General features: G+C 39.7%; 1 protein-coding gene across 10 annotated transcripts in view; it reads left to right on the top strand.

Annotated features, from left to right (window-relative positions):
- Nucleotides 1–1,464: 1,464 nt before the first annotated feature.
- The window catches only part of ZFC3H1 (zinc finger C3H1-type containing), a 43,958-nt gene continuing 25,647 nt past the window's right edge, over nt 1,465–19,775 (top strand). For 6 of the 10 annotated variants that reach the window (XR_005827915.1, XR_005827916.1, XR_005827917.1 and 3 more), the window contains exons 1-9: nt 1,466–3,074; nt 6,601–7,020; nt 9,956–10,020; nt 10,277–10,475; nt 10,681–10,907; nt 12,480–12,603; nt 14,248–14,345; nt 15,322–15,525; nt 16,184–16,348. Coding sequence is in view for 5 of the 10 variants with exons in the window: in XM_040594209.1 (XP_040450143.1) it covers nt 1,733–3,074; nt 6,601–7,020; nt 9,956–10,020; nt 10,277–10,475; nt 10,681–10,907; nt 12,480–12,603; nt 14,248–14,345; nt 15,322–15,525; nt 16,184–16,348 (2,844 nt within the window). In the remaining 5 variants the exon portion in view is untranslated. Of the gene's footprint in view, nt 3,075–6,600; nt 7,021–9,955; nt 10,021–10,276; nt 10,476–10,680; nt 10,908–12,479; nt 12,604–14,247; nt 14,346–15,321; nt 15,526–16,183; nt 16,349–19,775 lie in introns of all 10 variants that reach the window. The other 4 variants (XR_005827919.1, XR_005827920.1, XM_040594213.1 and 1 more) reach the window with 2 other exon arrangements.

Here is a 19,775-nt window from a genome sequence, read left to right as displayed (position 1 = left end):
TTTCAGCTGGGATAGAGTTAATTTTCTTCTTAGTAACTGGTACAGTGCTGCGTTTTGAATATAGTATGAGAATAATGTCGGTAACACACTGATGTTTTAGCTGTTGCTAAGTTGTTACACTAAGTCAAGGACTTTTCAGTTTCTCAGGCCCTGCCAGTGAGAGGGCTGGAGGGGCACAAGAAATTGGGAAGGGACACAGCCAGGACAGCTGACCCAAACTAGCTGAAGGGATATTCCACACCACAGAACATCATGCCGAGTATATGAACTGGGGGGGAGTTGGCCAGGGCCTGCGATCACTGCTCAGGGACTGCCTGGGCATCAATTGGTCAGTGGGTGGTGAGCAGTTGTATTATACATCACTTGTTGGTTTTCCTTTTGGATATTATTCCTCTCTCTCTCACTCTCCTTTTCATTACAGCTGTTGTTATTATCCTTGTAATATTTTATTGTAATTATTAAATTTTTCTTCTCCCAACCCATGAGTTTTACCTTTTTCCTGATTCTCCTTCCCATGCTGCTGCAGGCGTGGGAAGTGAGTGAGCAGCTGTGTGGTGCTTAGTTGTCAGCTGAGGTTAAACCACGACAGTTCTGTGTCATATTTGTCGATGTTTTTAATACTGTGTGATATGTAAAATAGTGTAAGCCACCAATGAAGCATGATTTCTAGAGATAACATCTATTTGAATAGAATAATTGATACAACACACTATTGTAGTATGTGGATACCTGTAAAAAAGGAAAAAAAAGCAAACTTGTAACTTGCTTCATTCTTCTTCATAAATGTTAATAGAATCCACACAGTTTTAAACAGAAGAAATTAGAGAAATTTAGGATGTGATATACAAATTCTGTTACTCTAACCGGAGTTTTGTATGAAGTCAAGTCACTGGAACAGTATCTGTTCTAAATCATGTTGTTTGTCCAGTTAGGTCAAAACAAGAGGATGCAAAGCGTTTTGAGCAAAGAAAAGTAGGTTTGTTTAGCACAAGTGATACCTTCTAAAAAGTTCAAATCAAGTCTTACAGGGTTTTTCTTCGTGACTGACTTTACAGTATCACATTTTGGACTTTACAAAGCATATGCATTATAGACTCTCCCTGTTCTTGCTGGAAAATCCAGAGAGAAAGGCAAAGAAGAAAAGTAAATAGCAGTATGATACTGAATTTTATTTTTGGTATTTGTGCTTTTGTAGCACATTATTCACAGAAAAAAACCTCCTTCATAATTCACCCTCAAGAAAGGCACAGAAAAAAACCCCTTCATAATTCACCCTCAAGAACAGCACAGACAGTCTATCTCCAATTTGGACATCCATGGCAAGTCTGCTGGTATTTAGCACACATGATAATTGCAAAGAAAATCCCAGGAGCTGTGCTAGTTTTAGAAGTCAAGTTTTAGGTGCTTTCCAGGACTTTGAAAGGCTTTATTTAAAATAAGGTTTCTCCTTTTCCCCAAGAAAACCATTGGTGCTCACCTGACAGCACCCTGGTATTATGTCCCTGAAACAGACAAGGTAGCACCAGAATACTCAGGTGAGTGAAACGAAAACAAATGATTTAAGCAGTTTATGTCATTGCTTTATCCCCTCTGATGCTTTCACTCGTGTCACAGAAACCGTTAGGGCCAATCTGAACTTCAAAGCAATCACCTGCCAGGAGAACCTCCCAGAAACATCCCTCTTTAAAATTTTCACAGCAGTTTTAACTACTGGGAGGGAGCTGGTGGGTTAATGATGCCTACCAGGGTGCTGGGCACCGCCAAAACACCCGATGCCTTTCCTTTAGAGGCCTGTGCACCGACTGGGGGGCAGCAGGACACGCCCCCCCCCCAACGGAGAAAGCGTCTGTGGCTCGGGGAAACCAGCACCCCCATGAGCACCTGCTCCCCAGCAGCGCTGTGGTTGGCTTTGCGCCGGGCGATGCTAAAGGAAGTTGCCATTGCCACTCGTGTTCCAGAGATCAGCGTAGCCCGCCGACATGCAGCCAGCCACCACCGCCCCCGCCCCTCCAGCCAGCTCGCTTCCCTTCAACAAGATGGCGGCCTTCCCACTCGCCTCCTTTACCGACATGGCGGGTCGAACCCCCATTGGCGCTCGCCCCCGCCCCCGCCCCGCGATAGGCTGAGCCACCGACTTTCCCCGCCCCCTGCCTGCACAGCCTCTTCCCGAGTTGGGAACTACATTACCCAGGATACCCCGCGCTCGGGTGTTGCCCCGCCCCCCTTTTCCCCCGCCCCCCCCCCTTTTTTCCCCCCGCGTAACGCGCCTTCTTTCCTTGCCTGGGCAGAACAGAAGAGACGGGCCGAGGTCTCGCGAGAACTCGCGATGGCCGGGGCAGAGCCGAGCAGCGGTGGGGGGTGGGGGGGCGAGGCGAGACGCGGGGCCGCCCTGCGCAGGAAACGAAACCGCCCGAGCGGCCGAGGCGGGCCGCGCTCTGCCTCGCCGAGACCCGTTGGCCTGGGCCCCATGGCGGCCGCGGAGGCGGCGGCCGCGCCCGCGGAGGCGGCGCTGGATCCTAGCGGGCTGTCCCCGAAGGAAGAAGGGGAGCTGGAAGACGGCGAAATCAGCGACGATGATAACAACGGCTTCGGGCCCTGCGGCGGCGGCGGCGGCCGCGGCAGCTCCGCGCCCGGCGGCGGCCTCGTCAGCAGCAGGCCCTACTCGAGGCGCAGGCCGCCTCCCGGCCTCCGCGGGGGCATCTCCCTCTCCTCCTCCGGCCGGCCGTTCCCCCGCTCGCGGCACCAGCCCCCGCCGGAGATGGGGCACCTGCACGGCCACGGCGGGTATCGGCCCAAGGACTCGTTCCGCTCCCATCCGCCGCCCATGCCGGCGCCGCGGATGCCGTCGGGCTCGCACTCCGAGACGGGCCCCCGGCTCTCCTTCTGGGAGCGCAGCCACAATGCCCTGGACCGATTCCGCTTTCGAGGCCGGCCTTACAGGGGCGGAGGGCGCTGGGGTGGGAGCCGAGGCGGCGGCGATCGGGGAGGCAACCCTCCGGGGAGGCCGCCCGGAGGGGGAGGCGGCGGCGGATTCAGTAGCAGCCAGGGCTGGAGGGAGCTCTCGCCTCGAAAATGTATCCTTGAGACGTGAGAGGGAGCGGAGGCGGGGAGGCCGTGCTGCTGGGGTGGGCCCGGGTGTGTCAGTGCCGCGTTACGTGGCCGAAAGCCCTGGGAAGGGACGCTGTTCCTTCCCGCTCCGGCGCTGGGGCTGCCGTAGGGTAACGGAGAGGGAGGCTCCCCTCCCGGCCCCGGGCGCTGGCAGGCACAGCGGGCCCTGCTGCTCAAGGAGAGGCTGTTGGGAAGCCGGATTACTGCCGTGACCTGGCTTGCGACCTGGCCGATCTGCCCCGTGTAGGGAGAAAGAAAAAGCGTAGCCTGAGACAGAGCTTTAGTCGATTGGATTCCAGGTGGCTGCTTTTTTAGCCCGAAGTGTGAATATTGTGAAGCAGGGTCAGTCTTTGGTGTGGCGTTTTTCGTGTATGTAATTAGTGTCACAGTTGTAAAGCTAAAACCGTAAGCTTGTTAATTTCCCTTATTGGGCAATGAAGGATCCACAGGTTCTTCATTTTCCCTTTCAGCTCTTCAGGGGCTGTTACACGTAGCTAAAACGAGCTTTAAAGCTAAACCAAAGTTGAACCGGGAGTGTATGCACAGAATGTGATTTATATGAGACCCTGGGTAACATAGGAAAGCTCTGTTTCACGGTAAAGCCATATGCAGCAGTTCTTACAGGATGTTCTCTACTGATTGCTCTTACAGTTGCTTAGGTGACTTTTAATGGAGTTCTAGTATTACCTCCTTGTAGGAGTAGGAAGTCTGGAAGTGATGGAAGAAGCTGTTCTCGTTTTCCAGGTTTGCTGTAGAGAAACATCAAGAATGGACTCCAAGTGTAACTTACGAGCAGCCTGGTACTGAAACTTGAGGCAACTGCATTGTTGCTGAACTGAAAGTGTAGGCAAGTAGAAAAAGCACCGAGTGGGAGAACTAGTGGATAAAACCTATTCTCCAGAATCTTGCAGTGTTTTGTTGTCTTCCACACCAGTAGTCAAAGAATGTGTGTAGTTTGCTTGACTGTGCTGTTTGATCCCAGGAACAGGAATTTTTCCAACTTGTGCTGGCAATTAGGGCTTTGAAAGCTACTCATTGGATCCTTATGTTATTTTAGATGCAAGATTGTTTATCCACGTTACTAGTTAAAAAAAAAAGTGAATGGAATATGTAGCTAGTGGTAGAGATGCTTTTATATAATCTCATTTGTTGAAGCATTACTGGAGTAAGAACTCTTCATGCAAGGATCTTCTCTCGAGAGGCAGTAAGTGATGATGTGACTTGCCCAGGGTCGCACAGTAAGATGGTTCTAGTGCTGAAATAGATTTTAAGTCTCTTAATTTGCAATGTTGCTCTGAGTACCAGAAAATGGCTACTTTCTGTGTAATGAGTAATTGCCAGGGCAAACATATTGGTCATCCTAAACAGACTTGCAGTGCTTGTTGGTATGGATAAAGAATCTCCTTTGTGCTTTTAATTAAAAGAACATTCAGAAACTGATGATTCCATTTTCAAACCAGAAATGGAAAATGAGGAACTCTTTCCCCTGATACTTTAAGATGTACTACTTAAATGTGGAGAAGGTTCTAATACTGTTGCTCTTTATATAAAGTGGCATTCAGTTGTTTATGGGTTGTGTAGTTAAGGATGGCCCAAGGTTTTCTCTCGATGTAAGGTTTTTTTTCTGTATTTTTCATATCCTTGCCACCTACAGGAGTCTATATGACAGTATTCCTAAATACTAAGGTACCTCCATGTTGGTAATATTAATGAAGTAGGGGTCTAGTTCATGGATGTGTGACTTCAGAAGGGACCTTCTCATCAACTGGTGACAAGGAGGCTTGTGGCCTGGAGTGGTATTCCCCCAGGAGAGTGAAATGTTTAAGTGTCTACTAAGCTTTTTTTATTTATCCTTCACTTTTAACCCCCCGTTTCTTCAGTTGGTCTCTTTCTGGTTGTAGGATGAATTTTGACTTGAACCGATCGAAGAGATAACTTGTTTTTATGTATATATGCTTGTCTGCCTTTGATAGCACTTCATGTAGTCTTGCAATCTGTGTGTAGAACCACATATAAAAAAAATTTCTACATATGTGAAGCACAGAATTTTCTCATTAATACCGTTGTGGGAGCTCTAGGAATTGTATTATCCTGAGCAAAAAAATCTCAAAGCTTTGTCTTGTAACCCGACTCTAGTACTAAATGATAGTTAGACTTATTTTTATAAATGCTGTTAAATCACTTAATTAGCTTCAGATTTTCCTGTGACTCACAAAATCACTAATGTAGCTGTCTTGTTGGAAGCAGAAATGTGTTGGAAGTGAATTTGACAAATACATTTATTACATAATTTAGTGTTATACTGCACACAGCTTTTAGTATTTTCAATGTATTTATAGATTGTTTGCCTTCTGGCAAAATATGTAGTTTATTTTTACTAGTTTCTGCTTTTTGTACTGATACCTAAGAAAGTATTGTATAACAAAACTGGTAGTACAGAAGTTGCTTTTGTAGAATACATACCAAGATTCTTTATATTTACATTAGAAGTTAATGTAGCAAAATTAAACATCCGAGTTATCATGTGTGAGCAGAATTCAAATATAAAGTCAACGTCCTCTGGATTCAGTATGTATGCATTCAGAGGATACCTATTTTAGCTTTTAGTTTTACTCCATTTATTGTTTTAGGAGGTGATGTTGATGAAAATGCATAACTGGGTGTGAGTCAGTTGTTACCACAGTGGGGTTGATACTGATGGTCAAGTGAATCAAACCTGACTCGGTATCCTAAAAGATTTCCCCTTGAGCATGATTATTTTACAGGATAGTTTAGCTTTTTGAGTGTCAGGTTAAGGTAAGAGGAAGTGAATCTCTTAATAGTGATATGTTTTATTTTGGTTGTGGTTGTTTAAGAATATTTCCATTGCCTGTGTTGGACAACGTGTTGTCAAGAAAATCTATCCCTTGGGCATCCATAGACAACCTTTTCTGAATAATTAGTAATTCCCAAACCACTTTAAGTGTTTTTTTTTTAAATGTTTTGATTACAAGTCTTTTAGCCAGTGTGTAATTGTGCTGTGGCTAGACTTAGCATTTTATGAAATGATAAAATGAGTGAGAATTAATTTAACCTCCCTTTTTTCAGAATGTCAGATGGGGAGTCAGTACTTGAGTTATGAACTGTGGAACCCTGACTCGCTGTCTGTGACAGCAAACATCTGAGCATTACAGCTGTTGTTTCTGGGAGGATGGTGTGAGCAAGAAACAAAACTTCTCAGCAATTCATGAAATTCTTGTCATAAATAGCATATTTTAAATTGCTTGTTTGAGAAAATGTTTAAGCAAGCTGTCAGTATATACCAATGGATAAATCTTTTGCATGCTGCTCATATTTATAAGGGATATTTTTCAAGCTAGCCTTAAGGTAAAATTAAAATAGATAAGAATGATCTTCAGTTCTATTTGTCATAATTTAGTCTTCAGTGGTAATATCACCACTATTTTAAGGTTATACATGTTCTTGTCTTAATTTTCTTGACCAGTAATTCAGCCAAAACTTTTGGAAGGTCTCCATCTAGAAAGCAGAACTACTCTTCTAAAAATGAAAATTCTGTGGAAGAAAGTTTTGAAGATCTGCTATTGAAGTATAAACAGATACAGTTAGAGCTTGAATACATTAATAAAGATGAAAGACTAGCTCTGAGCAACAGGGAAGAAAACGAACAACAAGATGATAATAGAACAGTGGATGCTGAGGACCAAATAAATGTAGAAAATGACAGTATTACAACGGATGCTATAAAAGAAGTATCTCCTGAGGAGAAAAATCCAGTTATAGCCTTTCAGGCATTTGAACTGAAACCTCTCAGACAAAAACTGCCTACTCCAGCTGAGAGGAGCAGATTAAAAAAAGGCAAAGAAGGAACAAAACAGTCATCACAAAAATCTGAAGTCACAGAATCCGGCCAAGGTAAATACTTGTAAAATTGTTATAGCTTGTGAAGTTATTTTTGCTTGCTATTATTTTTCGCATTTATTAGGTGTTGGGGAAAATTTTACTTTAAAATACTAATTTTAGTTAAAATGTCAAATGTTTTAAGTTACAGATTTAATGTACTTAATTCCTTGAATTACATACATGTGATTGGAAGCGTATTTTTTTGTTTATTTTTTAACTTACATGGTTTCTTAGACTAACTGATAGTTTGGTAGAAAGCATAGAAATAAGACATGATGGTTTTGATTGCGGTTCACAACACAAATCATTAGCTTTCACTGAAAGTTTTTTCCCTTGTTTTACGCAGAAGCAAAATGTGGGTATTTTGTTAGATGAATGGATAACATTTAGAGACATCTTTTTCTGCGTTTCACCATTGTTATGTGTTTTCTTCAGTGTAGCAAGACTTCATGAGATATTTTCACCAGAATTATTTTGGTCATTATTGATATTCACAAATAGTGAAGGAATCATGGGCCAGAAACAGAAAAGATTTGTAGAAGAAATGTAGCGGTAGAATAAGTATCTTGTTCAGCTAGTTCTGAAGTGCAGGCTAAAGAGCGTAATTGCTCAGATGCGTGAGCCAGTTAGCAAGAAACAAGTTACTGCATCCAGCTGAACTGTGGTAATAGCCCTTGAGCTTACTTTTAAGTTTGCATCAAAATAAGGCAATCAGCTCAAACTGGTTGTGCTTGAGCCTTCATGTAGTTCTAATAAGAGTGTGCTTGTAGATACGGCTTATCTTATGTTAGCTAATTAGTCAACATGTATGAACTATCAATTTGAGTGGGAAGTGACAAAGTAGTAAATGGATGGATTAAGGATACAGGTGAGTAAGTAGTAGGAATATGAAGAAAGGTAGCACTAGTGCACTCATTCAGAATAATTTATACATGACTTCAGAATGAGAATTTAGAAGACAAAGTCTGTAAAACTGAAAGAAGAAACTGATAATTAGTAGCCAAACAACCTTAATTCTAGGTATTTTTCCCCTTGTATATTTCCCATTAATAGAAAAAAAATAGGTTCTGGTGGTGTTTAAGAGGTAATGTAGTTTTTAATGGGAGATATGAGGAATATCGACAGATCTTGACTGTAGAAGAAAAAACAGTAGCCTGCAGGAAGAGAACACAGCAAGACAGGAGTAAAAGAGCTATTAAAAAAGCAACACAATCTCTAAGTAAATCCAACTTTAAAACTTAGAAGCACTGAAGTTGAAAATAGATGGTATAGTATGCACATCAAGAACATCTTAATTTTTGCACACCACTCAAATGTATGACATAGGAATGATCTGGAAGCAGAAGTTACGTATGAGTGATGGTTTATGATAATGTAAGACAGGCTTCCAAGGTAGAAAAACCCAGCTGATTTGAGTTATTGCAGATCCATGTGTAGCAAATGAATGTATACTGCTTAATTAAGCATATATTGATAAACTAGCAAAACTTGGTTTTCCAATTATATTTATTTTTAAATGGTGTACTGGATGTTTCTCCAGACCCATTTAAGTTGAAGAACTTGTCTTAAAACTCGGGGAAGTTTTTGTCTCTTTCTAGAACTAACTCTGTGTGGTACAGAGGCTTCACAGTATTCCCTGCTTTCCTTACCTTGTTGCCCATTAGTCTGTTCAGCCTGTATGATCCCCTTCTGGTTTGAAAGAGCATTTTGATTTGTGTAATATGTCCCTACATATGTCAGCATCTCAGAAACGATTGTACCATCCGTGTCTCCTTACTTTCATCCTGTGGACTGGATGATTAGGATCTTTGCTTAGTGTAAGAACTTTTCTGAATTTGACTTTAGAACACTTTTAGAACAGATATGGTATTAGATACTATTTTTCTTTTGTACGTGTGTTGTTAAAAAATGCATGCATGTGCAAGCAGGAAGATCTTCAGTATTTACTACATACCATTTTTGTGGAGGTATAAGGTTTTAGTATATTTTAAACAGTCCCTTTCTGAATGTGGCTTTTCATGAAATGCTAGGAAGAGCTGTATGGAGTACAAACTTATTTTCGACCAATTTGAATTGTGGGAAGGAATCTCTTTGAAGAAAAGGTAATATAGGAATAGGTGTCCAAGCTTCTCACAAAATTTCCTTCCTTGTATACAGATAAACACTATAGATGCATGGTTATATTTAAATAATATAGTTATAATTTTTCCATCAACTATATTAATGGTTATTAGCTAGAATCAGTACATTATATTATTTATTATCAATAATTAATTGTATAATATACATTACTATGTGTATTATACACAAATAATGTGTATATATTTATGCTATGTGATAATCAGGTTGATACGGCTTTTGGGCAGTCTTAAAAAATTAGTATGTCAACATCTTAATGTTTAGTGGGAAAGCATTGCTATTTACTATTCCTTTCCATAGGATAACTATTTTCTGTTTTCCTTTGACATCAAATAAAGGAAGTGTGTTCTTGCTGCAGCTTTGGGCCTTTATATTTAATTCTGCAGAAGATTGACCAGTTACTCAAAATAGTTGCCAGTGGAACCTGAGATGCTCAGGACAACAGCTGATATGAGATGGTAGCATAAAACAGATGGCAAGAAGTCATCTTTTCCCCCTGTCTCCAAATCTGTTTTCCTCTGCTTCTTGGGGAAGTACCTGTCAACCTTAAGGCAGAGAATTAATAAAAAATGACAGGTTGTGCCTTAGGATTATGGCATAGTGATGATGTGGATTTCATCAGACATGCCAAGTTTATATTAATGTTTGTAAATGTGATCTTAAAGATGCAACTTCTATTCTGTTTTATACAAGGTACCAATGATACTGATAAAATATGTTTGTGTGGAGTAAATTCTGCACATAATTTTAATGTAGCTCTGTCTCATGAGAAACAGCTCCCTCAAATACGTTATTTTTCTTTTGGAAGGTACAGAAGATAAAGAACAAACCTCAGGGCGAAAGCTTAGCAGTTCAGACGTAACATTTGAAAAGGTAAGAAAGTATTCCTCTGTAGATGAGGCATAATTACAGTACAGTACTGCGATGGCTTTTTCCAAATTGCAGTCCAGAAATGTTTCAGTAGTAGAGTCAGTCTGTTCTTAAGGAATGACACTTACCAGTAAAATAGGATTTTTAAGCTTTCTCTTTGTGAAAATTTTGGGACTGATGTCAAAAGACTTTTTAAAAAAAAATAGTTAAATGATGTTTCTTGAGGTTTTTTTGTCTTATCCTTTCTTCTCTTCTGTAGAAGCTGCTTGATGATGAGGAGGAGATGTCTGAATTGCAACTTAGGCTTCTTGCACTTCAGTCTGCTAGTAAAAAATGGCAGCAAAAAGAACAACAGGTGATGAAGGAAAGCAAGGAAAAACTAACAAAAACGAAAAGTGTAACGCAGAAAGTCAAAGCCAGTACAAAAGCACATTCAACAAAAAAACCTAGTGCTACAGGTAATAAGTTTAATGTTACTGAAATGTTTATCAATGGCATGACTACTGAAATAAAAAGAAACATATTATGTTATGTGTAGCCTTGGGCAATGAGCCTTTAATCCTTTTAAACCCCCGTACATCTACTTAAGGCTCTTGAAGAATCTTAGGAGTAGGGGGAACAGTTAAGGTAGGGTGAAGTTAATCACAATCTTTTTATTTAAAGCCAAGCAAGGACTGAGGAAACAACAGTCGAAGACATCAAAGAAGATGCAGCAGCAAAAGGAACAAGATAGGCGTCAGAAAGAGGAGGACCAGAGGAAGCAAGAAGAGGAAGAGGAGAGAAGAAAGAGAGAAGAAGAAATCAGAAAAATTAGGGACCTCTCAAATCAGGAAGAGCAATACAATCGGTTTATGAAGCTAGTTGGAGGAAAGAGGAGATCGAGAAGCAGGGTAACAATTTTTTTACATGGTGTTCAGGTGTTAATTTGGGATTCATGAGTGATTTCTGTCTTGCCCCTCCTGGTTCTAGATTGTGTTGTCTTCCCCCTGTCCCCCCAAAAAAGAAAAGCTCAAAGTATTTCAGTGTTGACAGTGTTTTAATCTCATGCTTGACAGGCATCCCTTTGTGTTTGGTAAGATGAGTTTTATATGAGTTGTACATCTGCAAGTCATTGGTAAAACGTTTTCTTCCTAAAGATGTTTTGAACATTGTGACGAAAGAGCAATCTGTAATTTAACAGAAACCAATCAACCAAACTTTCTTGGCTTTCTTCTTTTAGACTGTAGTTTTGTCTCCACACTTTCAAACCTTTTGTATCTATATAACTTCAGTGGCCTGCTTCTTTCAAAATGTCATCTGAGGTTTGGTTTCTTTGTAGTGTTTTTTAATTTGTCAAGGTACAAAATACATTCAGACATGAAAGGAAGATAATTACTTCAGCCTCATTACAAGATGACAGGATTGTGTCAAATTCATGAAGGAATAGAGTTAGTGCAGTGGTCATCATGCTGCACTTGTATGCTGTCTTCACTCTGTCATCTTGAAGCTAGCAAAAGGCACTTGAATTGCTAATGTTCTGTCTCTAAAACGTTGGTATATTACAGAAAAAATACTTAATTCAGCATTAATTCTTTCATCATGGAAGCAGTACAGCTGCTGCAGCTAGGTGCTTCAAGTGCTTGGAGCTACTGATGGTATAGGGAGAAATGAAGCTGCAGCGAAGGGAATTGAGACTCCCTACTTGAGGTCATATTATAGAAATGTCCCATTTGTAATGATGAGTTGAAAATTTAAGCTAAAAGTGTTAAACTGTAAAAAGCAGAAATACAGTAGACACTGGTAGCTTTTAGAATGCCTCTGAAAGATAGAAATTGAGGAGTCTAAGAAGTCATACTTACCTGTTGTGCATGTTTTCAGTGTTTGCTGAACATTGATTGGCATCCATATAGCGTTAGGCATTCTCTAAACAATCTATTAGTTGACAGTCTCTGGCATGTTTCAGTTGGTATGTGGCTCCTTCTGGGACAGTAAGTGACTTTTACACCTGAAACATCAGCCTTAGCACAATCGGAACAAGTTTCGCGTAAACACACAGTCTTTGTCATAGTGAAGGTGATCCTTGTGCAGTTCTGTCTTGGTAACTGCTGTGACAGATTAACAGAAATAATAAATCATTTAATTCTCTTTCAGTGTTTCAGAAATATATAACCATGGCAATCTGCCAGATAGATAATGATGTAAGAGTTGTTTAAAAATTGTTTCTATGTATGATGACAGCCCCCACCCCTCCTCCCCAAAGAGACCCAATTTCAGACTGGTAGTTAATTTGTCAAGTCATTACCTGTAATGGATTTGATTAAAAAGTGATCTTCGGTTTGCTCTTTTTGTACAAGTAAGTTGTATTATAAAGCAATTAGAAGACAAAATTGTAAGGGTGTGTTTCTAAAATTTACTTTTAATTGGCTTGTTCTGAAAGAATAACATAGGACCAGCTACATAAAATACACTTTTTTTGTGTTCAGTCTTCAGATACAGACTTGAGGTGGTCTTTGGATAAGCAGTCTACAGATAGTGCAGGAGGCATATATCAGTATGATAACTATGACGAAGTTGCTATGGATACAGATAGTGAAACTAACTCTCCAGGTAAGACTTACTTAGTTTTCTTATATGGTGGTTGGTAAAAATAGTTAAAAAGTAGGAAATGAGTCATCATTTTAGAAGGAAAGTCTTCCTTTTGAGATGTGGCAGTTACAGAACTAACATTTTAAGGTGAGTTATTCTGTCTTTGTTTAATGCTGATTCTCTTTCCCATCTTTGCTGGAGTTGTATTATGAAGGTCTTAAAGGTTATACTATTCCGAGTACAGACTTTATTCTTTATATTACCAAGCAGCTGTGTAGAAAGGGCCCGAGGGTGTTGACTGGATAGACAGAAGCTTTGCAAAAAAGCTCCTAGGAGTCCCAATGGACATGAAGAGAAAAGTGAGTCAGCAGTGTGGCTTTGGGTGGTAAAGGCAAACTGCATCCTGGGTTGTAGCACTGTAAATATTAATGGGTGGGTGGGTTTATTAAATACTGATGAGACTGCATCCGTCTTGTGGTTTCATGGTAGGAGAAAGTACATACTACGAATGTAGCAAAGGACCTTCTTGACTAAGTCAATCTGGTTCAGGTCTGTTTTTCATAAAGTTCATTGGTGACTGGAGCAGTTAGTTTATTGCAAGATACTGGGAGAGCTGAGTTTGTGTTGAGAAGGCTGAGGAGGGCTTTTGCTGCTGTCTTCAACTGTCTAGTGGCCAGTTACAGAGAAGACAAAGCCAAACTGTAGTGTGTGCAACAGAAGGACAAGGCACAACATTTAAATAGTAGCACATAAATTCTAGTTAGATACAAAGGAAGACTTTCACAGTGTATGGTCAAAAACTAGAACAGATTAATTAGAAACATTGTGGAACCTCCATCTTCAAATATACTTGGAACTTGACTGGACGAGGTCTTTAGCGATCTGACTTCAGGGGCAGCCCTTCTTTGAGCACCTGTGCTGGGACATATGCCTTCCAGAGGTGTCTTCCAGCCTAAATCATTTACTGACCCTCAGTTTGAGGTGCGTTTAAGGTATTCAGGTTTCCTTGTTCCATCTCAATATTTGAAATGCTGAGAAAGCTTCGTTAAGCATACTGCTTTGTCGGCCATTTCTATTCTCTTGCTTTTTATCCTCCATCTCTTTTTTTTTTTTTTTTTTTTTTTTTTTTTTTTTTCCTTTTTCTCCTTTCTTGTCAGCCTTCCTCATACATTAATTTGCTAGAATACTGCAGCTGCTGTTTTGGACATGTAAGCTACGTGAATCTTCTCTTGATGCAGCATCTCAAGCTCTGGTTTTATGTATCAGAATTCAGTGTCAGCTGTGCATTTGGTGTACTTCTCTCCTGATCTGTATTGTATTTTTGGTAGCCAGGAATCAGGAGACTCTGTGTTCAGATACCTAGTTTAAGGTGGTAGATTGTTGCAAATTAAACCAAATGAGGGCTGAGTCATTACCTTAGTAGTACTGTTTGGCTGTACTTAGCATTTTGTATGTAAAATAGAAAAATGACAAGTACCTGCTCTTTTTATATAGATATATGTAAGAAGTAACACCAGACACGACAATGCATTTACCTTTTGAATTGGTGTATAGTAAAAACATTTATCTCCTGCTGCTGCATTAAGTCAGTTGAAGTATAAGCATGAGTTCGTGTTCAATGAGAAATCTGGCAGGTAATTACACTCAATTTTTTTTTAATTACAGCTTCTTCTCCAGTGCAGCCTCCTTTCTTTGAGTGTCCAATAGGCTATTTTCCACCTTCAGTACCACCAATTTCCTTGCCACTGCCACCTCCAGTTCCAGTAAGTAACCTTGAAAGGGTGTTTTTGAAAATGTAGATAATTCTAATTTTGTATGTTATTTAAAATGTTAAAGTTAGGATTAAATTTAGATTCTGTTTTTGATACAGTTCTCTATTTGGTGGTTCCCTTGAACTATCTGATAGACTTGCGGTTGCTTTTCAGAAACTTTTTCAGCTATTTTTTGGCTGATTCAATTCCTGTTTACTGAAAATTCTCCCCGTTGAACTAAAATTTTCTCTTCATTTAGAGCTATGCTGTTTCATAATGGAAAGCAAAAACTTACTGAAGCACGTAAGAAAAATAATGAATTGGCATTATTAGTGCAGGGCAAGTTTGCCTCTTATCTCTAGGCCATGTATGCAGATATGCTTATTCTCTGACTTGTTACCTGGATGTGGGGAAACAACCAAAACAGTAGCTCATCATGGTCCTTTTTTTAAACTTTGGCATTTTGACTATATGCTGTCTTCTCATCTAAGAGTCCACATGGAAATTTAATTAGCATTTTTTTTCCCACCACTTTTCTTCACTGAATGATTGTTGTCCTTAGTAAAGCAGTGGAAAGTTGCCACTCTGTGCCATGACGTCCTCTGAATTTTTGGCTAAGGGAAAATGTAATTTTGTTAGCTACGACAAATTCACAAAACTATTTAAGGACTGTTTTTTTCAAGCATTGTAAATTTATCTGGCCAGCCATATTTCTGTGGCTAGATTATCTCTGGTTCTGAATTCTCATTTATGTTTAGTTTGTATGTTTGGATTACTTTAGTATCCAAATGTAACCTTGTTGTTTCCATTATCATCTTTGAGTAATTATTGTTTAGCAGCAGCCTTTGACAGTGATCTAAATTCCCTGCAGTTTAAATTAGTTTTAAACCATGAAATAATTTAGGTCTTGTCCTCTGCTAAATAGTCATAAAGTAGTAATAACTGTCAGGTTTCAGCCTCTTGTGGTTTTGTTTTTTTTTCATCTCAGCCTGTACCATCTTTGAGCCAACTTTATGTGGAGGGTATTTCTTGTGTTTCTCTTGAGCCACCTCCACCTCTTCCACCTCTTCCCCCTGAAGAGCCAGAACAGCCACCAAAACCTCCATTTGCCGATGAAGAAGAGGAAGAGGAGATGCTCTTAAGAGAAGAATTACTCAAGTCTCTGGCCAACAAACGAGCTTTTAGATCTGAGGTACTACATTGGTTTTTTTAATGTAAACCTCTAGATGGCAATATTGACGAAAACTTCAATGTGATCTGTTAAGTGAGGATTACAGGCTTTTTTATGCTGCCTTCTGATCATTTAAAAAAAAAATCAACCAACTCAAACTTTTCATTACCCTTTGCCCTTGCCCCCAAAATGAAACAAAAGCTACCCTTTGAGTTGTACCTTGCAGTGTCTCTTATTTCTGAAAGAATTATGAAACTTCAAGGTACTGAAAATAGAGAGGGGAATAGGGATTTTATTTTCTGAAGAAAAATGTTTTATCAGCTGTCAGAAAATGAGATGCTTAACTTTGTTTCAACCTTATAGCAAAAGGCGTTAGAGGTTAACTGGTTTTTTTTGGAGTGAGAAACAAGGTTTGTGGTTTTGAAAATTCAGGGTGTTTTTGACCTCATTAAAAGGTTGCAGAACTTATGCCAGTCGTTCACAAGTCAACTGCAAATTCTTGTGTGCCTTTTTTGGTATTACTGCAGAATTGCAAGATTTGTCTAATGCTTGGATAGTCTGCCTAAATCACAATTCCAAGTTCTAAAACATGTATGGAACAACCTTATTTATGTTTATGTCTTTTAAAGTAACAGTATATAGTATGTGTTTTTATGACTGTATCTTTGTTTTTTGTTAGGAAACTTCAAGTAACAGTGGTCCACCTTCCCCTCCTGTTCTGGATAACTTTCAGTCTGTGCCAAGAAGCAATCTGTCTGCTGTCAGTATTAATACTGTGTCTCAGCCACGAGTACAAAATACAAAGTTCATTAGAGTACCAAGGCCTCCACGAGCAGTGATTACAGTAAGGAAATATTGGTGCTTTTTATCAATAAGACACTGAGTGTAAGTTGTCCTCTGTTCAAATGAACAGCAGACTTAAGATTTTCTAGTGATACAGCACAGAATGGTGGAGCTTCAGTTAAACATGTGAATTATTAGTGACTTTGATAATCCATACGCTCTTATAGAAACAATTTGATGCTGAAGTAAGAATTTACAGCTTGAAAGCATCAACATATGCCAGCAGTAATCTGAACCAAGAGACATATAGTTCAACTAATTTCTTTTTCAGATTAGCATAGACTGAAGGGTGCTATCCAATATTAGCTGAGCCAGTCTAATCACTGTTGCCAAAAAAGGGGTGATCTTACTCTTTCTTCTGCCTCTGGTCAAATCTCCCTTCTTTTAAACTGGGGTCTAGAGCATCAGTCCTGTTGCTTAACTTACTTAACGTGCTTAACTGGTTAGAAAACTAACTTTGGGAGGTGGGAGGTATTTTTCCTTCTAGGGGGAGTTGAATTTTTTCAGTGAAACGTTTGTGAGCATTCGGAGCTAGCACAAAAGTAGTGGCAGATGGCGTGTCTGTGGGTGAGGGTGGAAGACAGTATTCTCTTCAGGCAGCAGCAGACTTCATTACGTTAGCTCAAGCCATATTCTGTAACTTGACCGAATGGTCATGGGAGGTATGCGCAGCTTGCTTTTGGTTTGTGATAGCTGCAGTCTCCTTGGATTGTTGGAAACGTGTTCTAATAACATATTTGCCTGTGTCATGCCAGACTGGAAGCCCTCCTAATTTATGGCAGTGAACCATACACAGGTGGCCTGTTTGTGATTAACAATGCACCTTACAAAGCTTAGCTTGTTGTAGCTCTTTGCCATGCAGTTTCTCTAATGAATAGTATGATTGAGTCCATACCTTTGCCTTTCTGTCAGTGGATGCTGTCTGTAATGATTTTTTACTAAAATTTGGAGGAATATATAGTGTCTGTGAGTCTATTATGGCACTGTCAAGTGTAATTGTAGCTGGCTAACAGTTTTCGTGCTCATAAATACAGACGTTATGATTGCTTGGTCACCTGATGCCATAATGAAAGAAAAAAAGCTTGAGATGGTAAACATGAATGTTCTTTTTTTGGGCATTCTGAGGCCTGCTTTCCTTTCTGCAGGAGAATTGTGCTCTTAAGCCTAAAGTAGACATATCTTTTTTTGGCTATACTCATCTTCACTATCTACGTTAAATTCTAGATATAGCTGGAATTTATTGTTCAATTTGGATATACTTATATCCTTTCTATAATAATTATGTTCACTTACGTTTTTGAGTGTTCTTATGTTTAAATACTAAACATATTCTGAAAAAAACCCTTAAATTACCCACATATTCTATTGTCCTGAGACTTCATTAACTGCTGCTGCATGAATGAGGGAAAACACGTTACTGGGGAGCTGTTGGTTTGTTTTAGTAACATAATAAACATCTCTTACCAGCTATGCTGTTGAAAGGCATTATGTAAATGTTAAAAAAACCTACAGCTGAAATCCAGTACTTGCTGCTAGTGAGTTAGCTTAGTTAAAGGTGACAGATTAATACCTTGTATTTGAATTGGCTGGCTTGGCTAGTGTCTCTTTTTACAAGAATGGTTATGGAAACAAAGTGTTTTGTATTTGTTAATAATTTTTTAAAATAGAATATTTATATATAAAGTAAGTGTGTGTTTTAAGGAACTTATGGCCAAATAATGTTCACAGAAGCCTAGTCACAAGCTATTTCTGTCCTCTGTGAAAGCAATTTGATGTGAAGACGAAACCAATTACTCATATTAGTTTAAGCTTTTAGAAGCAATTTGTATTGAATGCTTAGGTTTTCTTTTAACTTTTGTAGTATTTGGTTTTTCTTACTAGAGCCTAAAATGAACTCAGAATTCAGTTTTGAACTTAAGAACTGATAGTTTTTCTGTGAGTATTTTTGGATATATGCAGAAATCTTAAAATCACAAATGCCTAATAAAGGCAAATTATGGAGGCTTTTGAAATTTAATAGTTTTGGGGGCTTGGTAGCTTTTGAATGTTTTGTGTGCTGTACTATATTTCAGAAGAGGTTTTAAATTTACAAACCTTGAGATCTCTTATGTGGAGTTGAGGACCTCTGCATAGTGACATAGCCTACAGATAGTGGTTTGTTTTTTCAATGACATCTTGTAACCCTTTTTCAAAGTAGTCATGGACACTCAGGGGTCTGTTCACCACGGCTGGAAAATGACTTGGAACATTATGGGGAGATCCTTCATTACAGCTGTAGCTATGGTTCCCCTGCAGTAGCAGCTGATCTTACTGAAGGCAGTGTGATGGTAGTCTGGTGTTCCTTTACTGATTGTTAAATGTTTTGCTGAATCACTTAAAAAAAAAAACCCTAGGAAAAAACACCTGGAGAAAAGCTGACTGACCCTTCCTGTTATCAGCTTTTCCCCTAGATGAAAAATGGGGAAGGAAGGCAGTTAGGGACTTTTATCCTACAGAACTGTGCCAAAAGCAGCTTTGGCCTTTTAATACCAAGAGCCAGTGATAGGCAAGGGTTGTATCTGAAGATGAGAAGGGTGGGGTGCCTTGCCTGATTAATTTGGGTTTCCATGGAGCTACAGCTGGAGAATATTGGTGAGGCAAGGACCAGTGCCTTGTTTTGTTTTCTTGCACCCATATAAGCTGGAGTTTCACCTGCCTGTGCTATGGTGGTGCAAAAATAATGCATCTGTAGTATGTTCAGTAGTAGTAGATGCAATCCTTATTTTAAGAAGTCTACAGAAAGAGAATAACAAAAAGAAATGATTATGGAAATTAGGTATTTTTAACTTTAAAAAGTAGGCGATTTTAGTAGGGTGTGTGCTCTAAAAGACACTTAGAGCACTGAAGAGGTCCTGTCCTGAGGTACAAGTTAAATGTGTGACTGTAGTTGTCCAGCCCTAAACTGGGAGATGGGAAGAGCAGTCCTGGAAATGTGAACTGAGCTGCTTCTTTTTGAGCCGTTAACTCCAGAGCATTTGAGCTTGATGTCGGCTGTCTGCTTGTTTCTGCATCTTTCTTTGTGCTGGAATTGGCAGTCATCTGATCTTCAGTGAGCTGTTTCAGTTAGTGATGTTGGCAAAAAGTGGTTAATGTTTCACTTGCTTTTTATGTGCTGTCGGTGTTCTGCCAATTTAACTGCCTGAGCAACTCACTGTAAGGTCAGCTAAGTATAACTGTGGGACAAGAGGCATTGCAATTGTGTGGCTTTGTCTGCCACAGCATTTCTAATGCAGACTTGATTGTTACCTCAGTTACTTAAAAAAAATGCTTGCAAATGTCACATAATTTTCATTACAATTGAAATAATTCATGAAGTATAGGAATAAAGGGTTTAAGATTTGTGTGCTAAGGCCGTGGAAATGTAAATATGCTGCAGATACTTGGCAATA

The sequence above is a fragment of the Falco naumanni genome, chromosome 5, assembly GCF_017639655.2.
Source record: "Falco naumanni isolate bFalNau1 chromosome 5, bFalNau1.pat, whole genome shotgun sequence".
In the NCBI taxonomy this organism is placed as follows: domain Eukaryota; kingdom Metazoa; phylum Chordata; class Aves; order Falconiformes; family Falconidae; genus Falco; species Falco naumanni.
The sequence above is the reverse complement of the archived record's forward strand: the minus strand, read 5'-3'. Positions and strand labels throughout refer to the sequence as shown.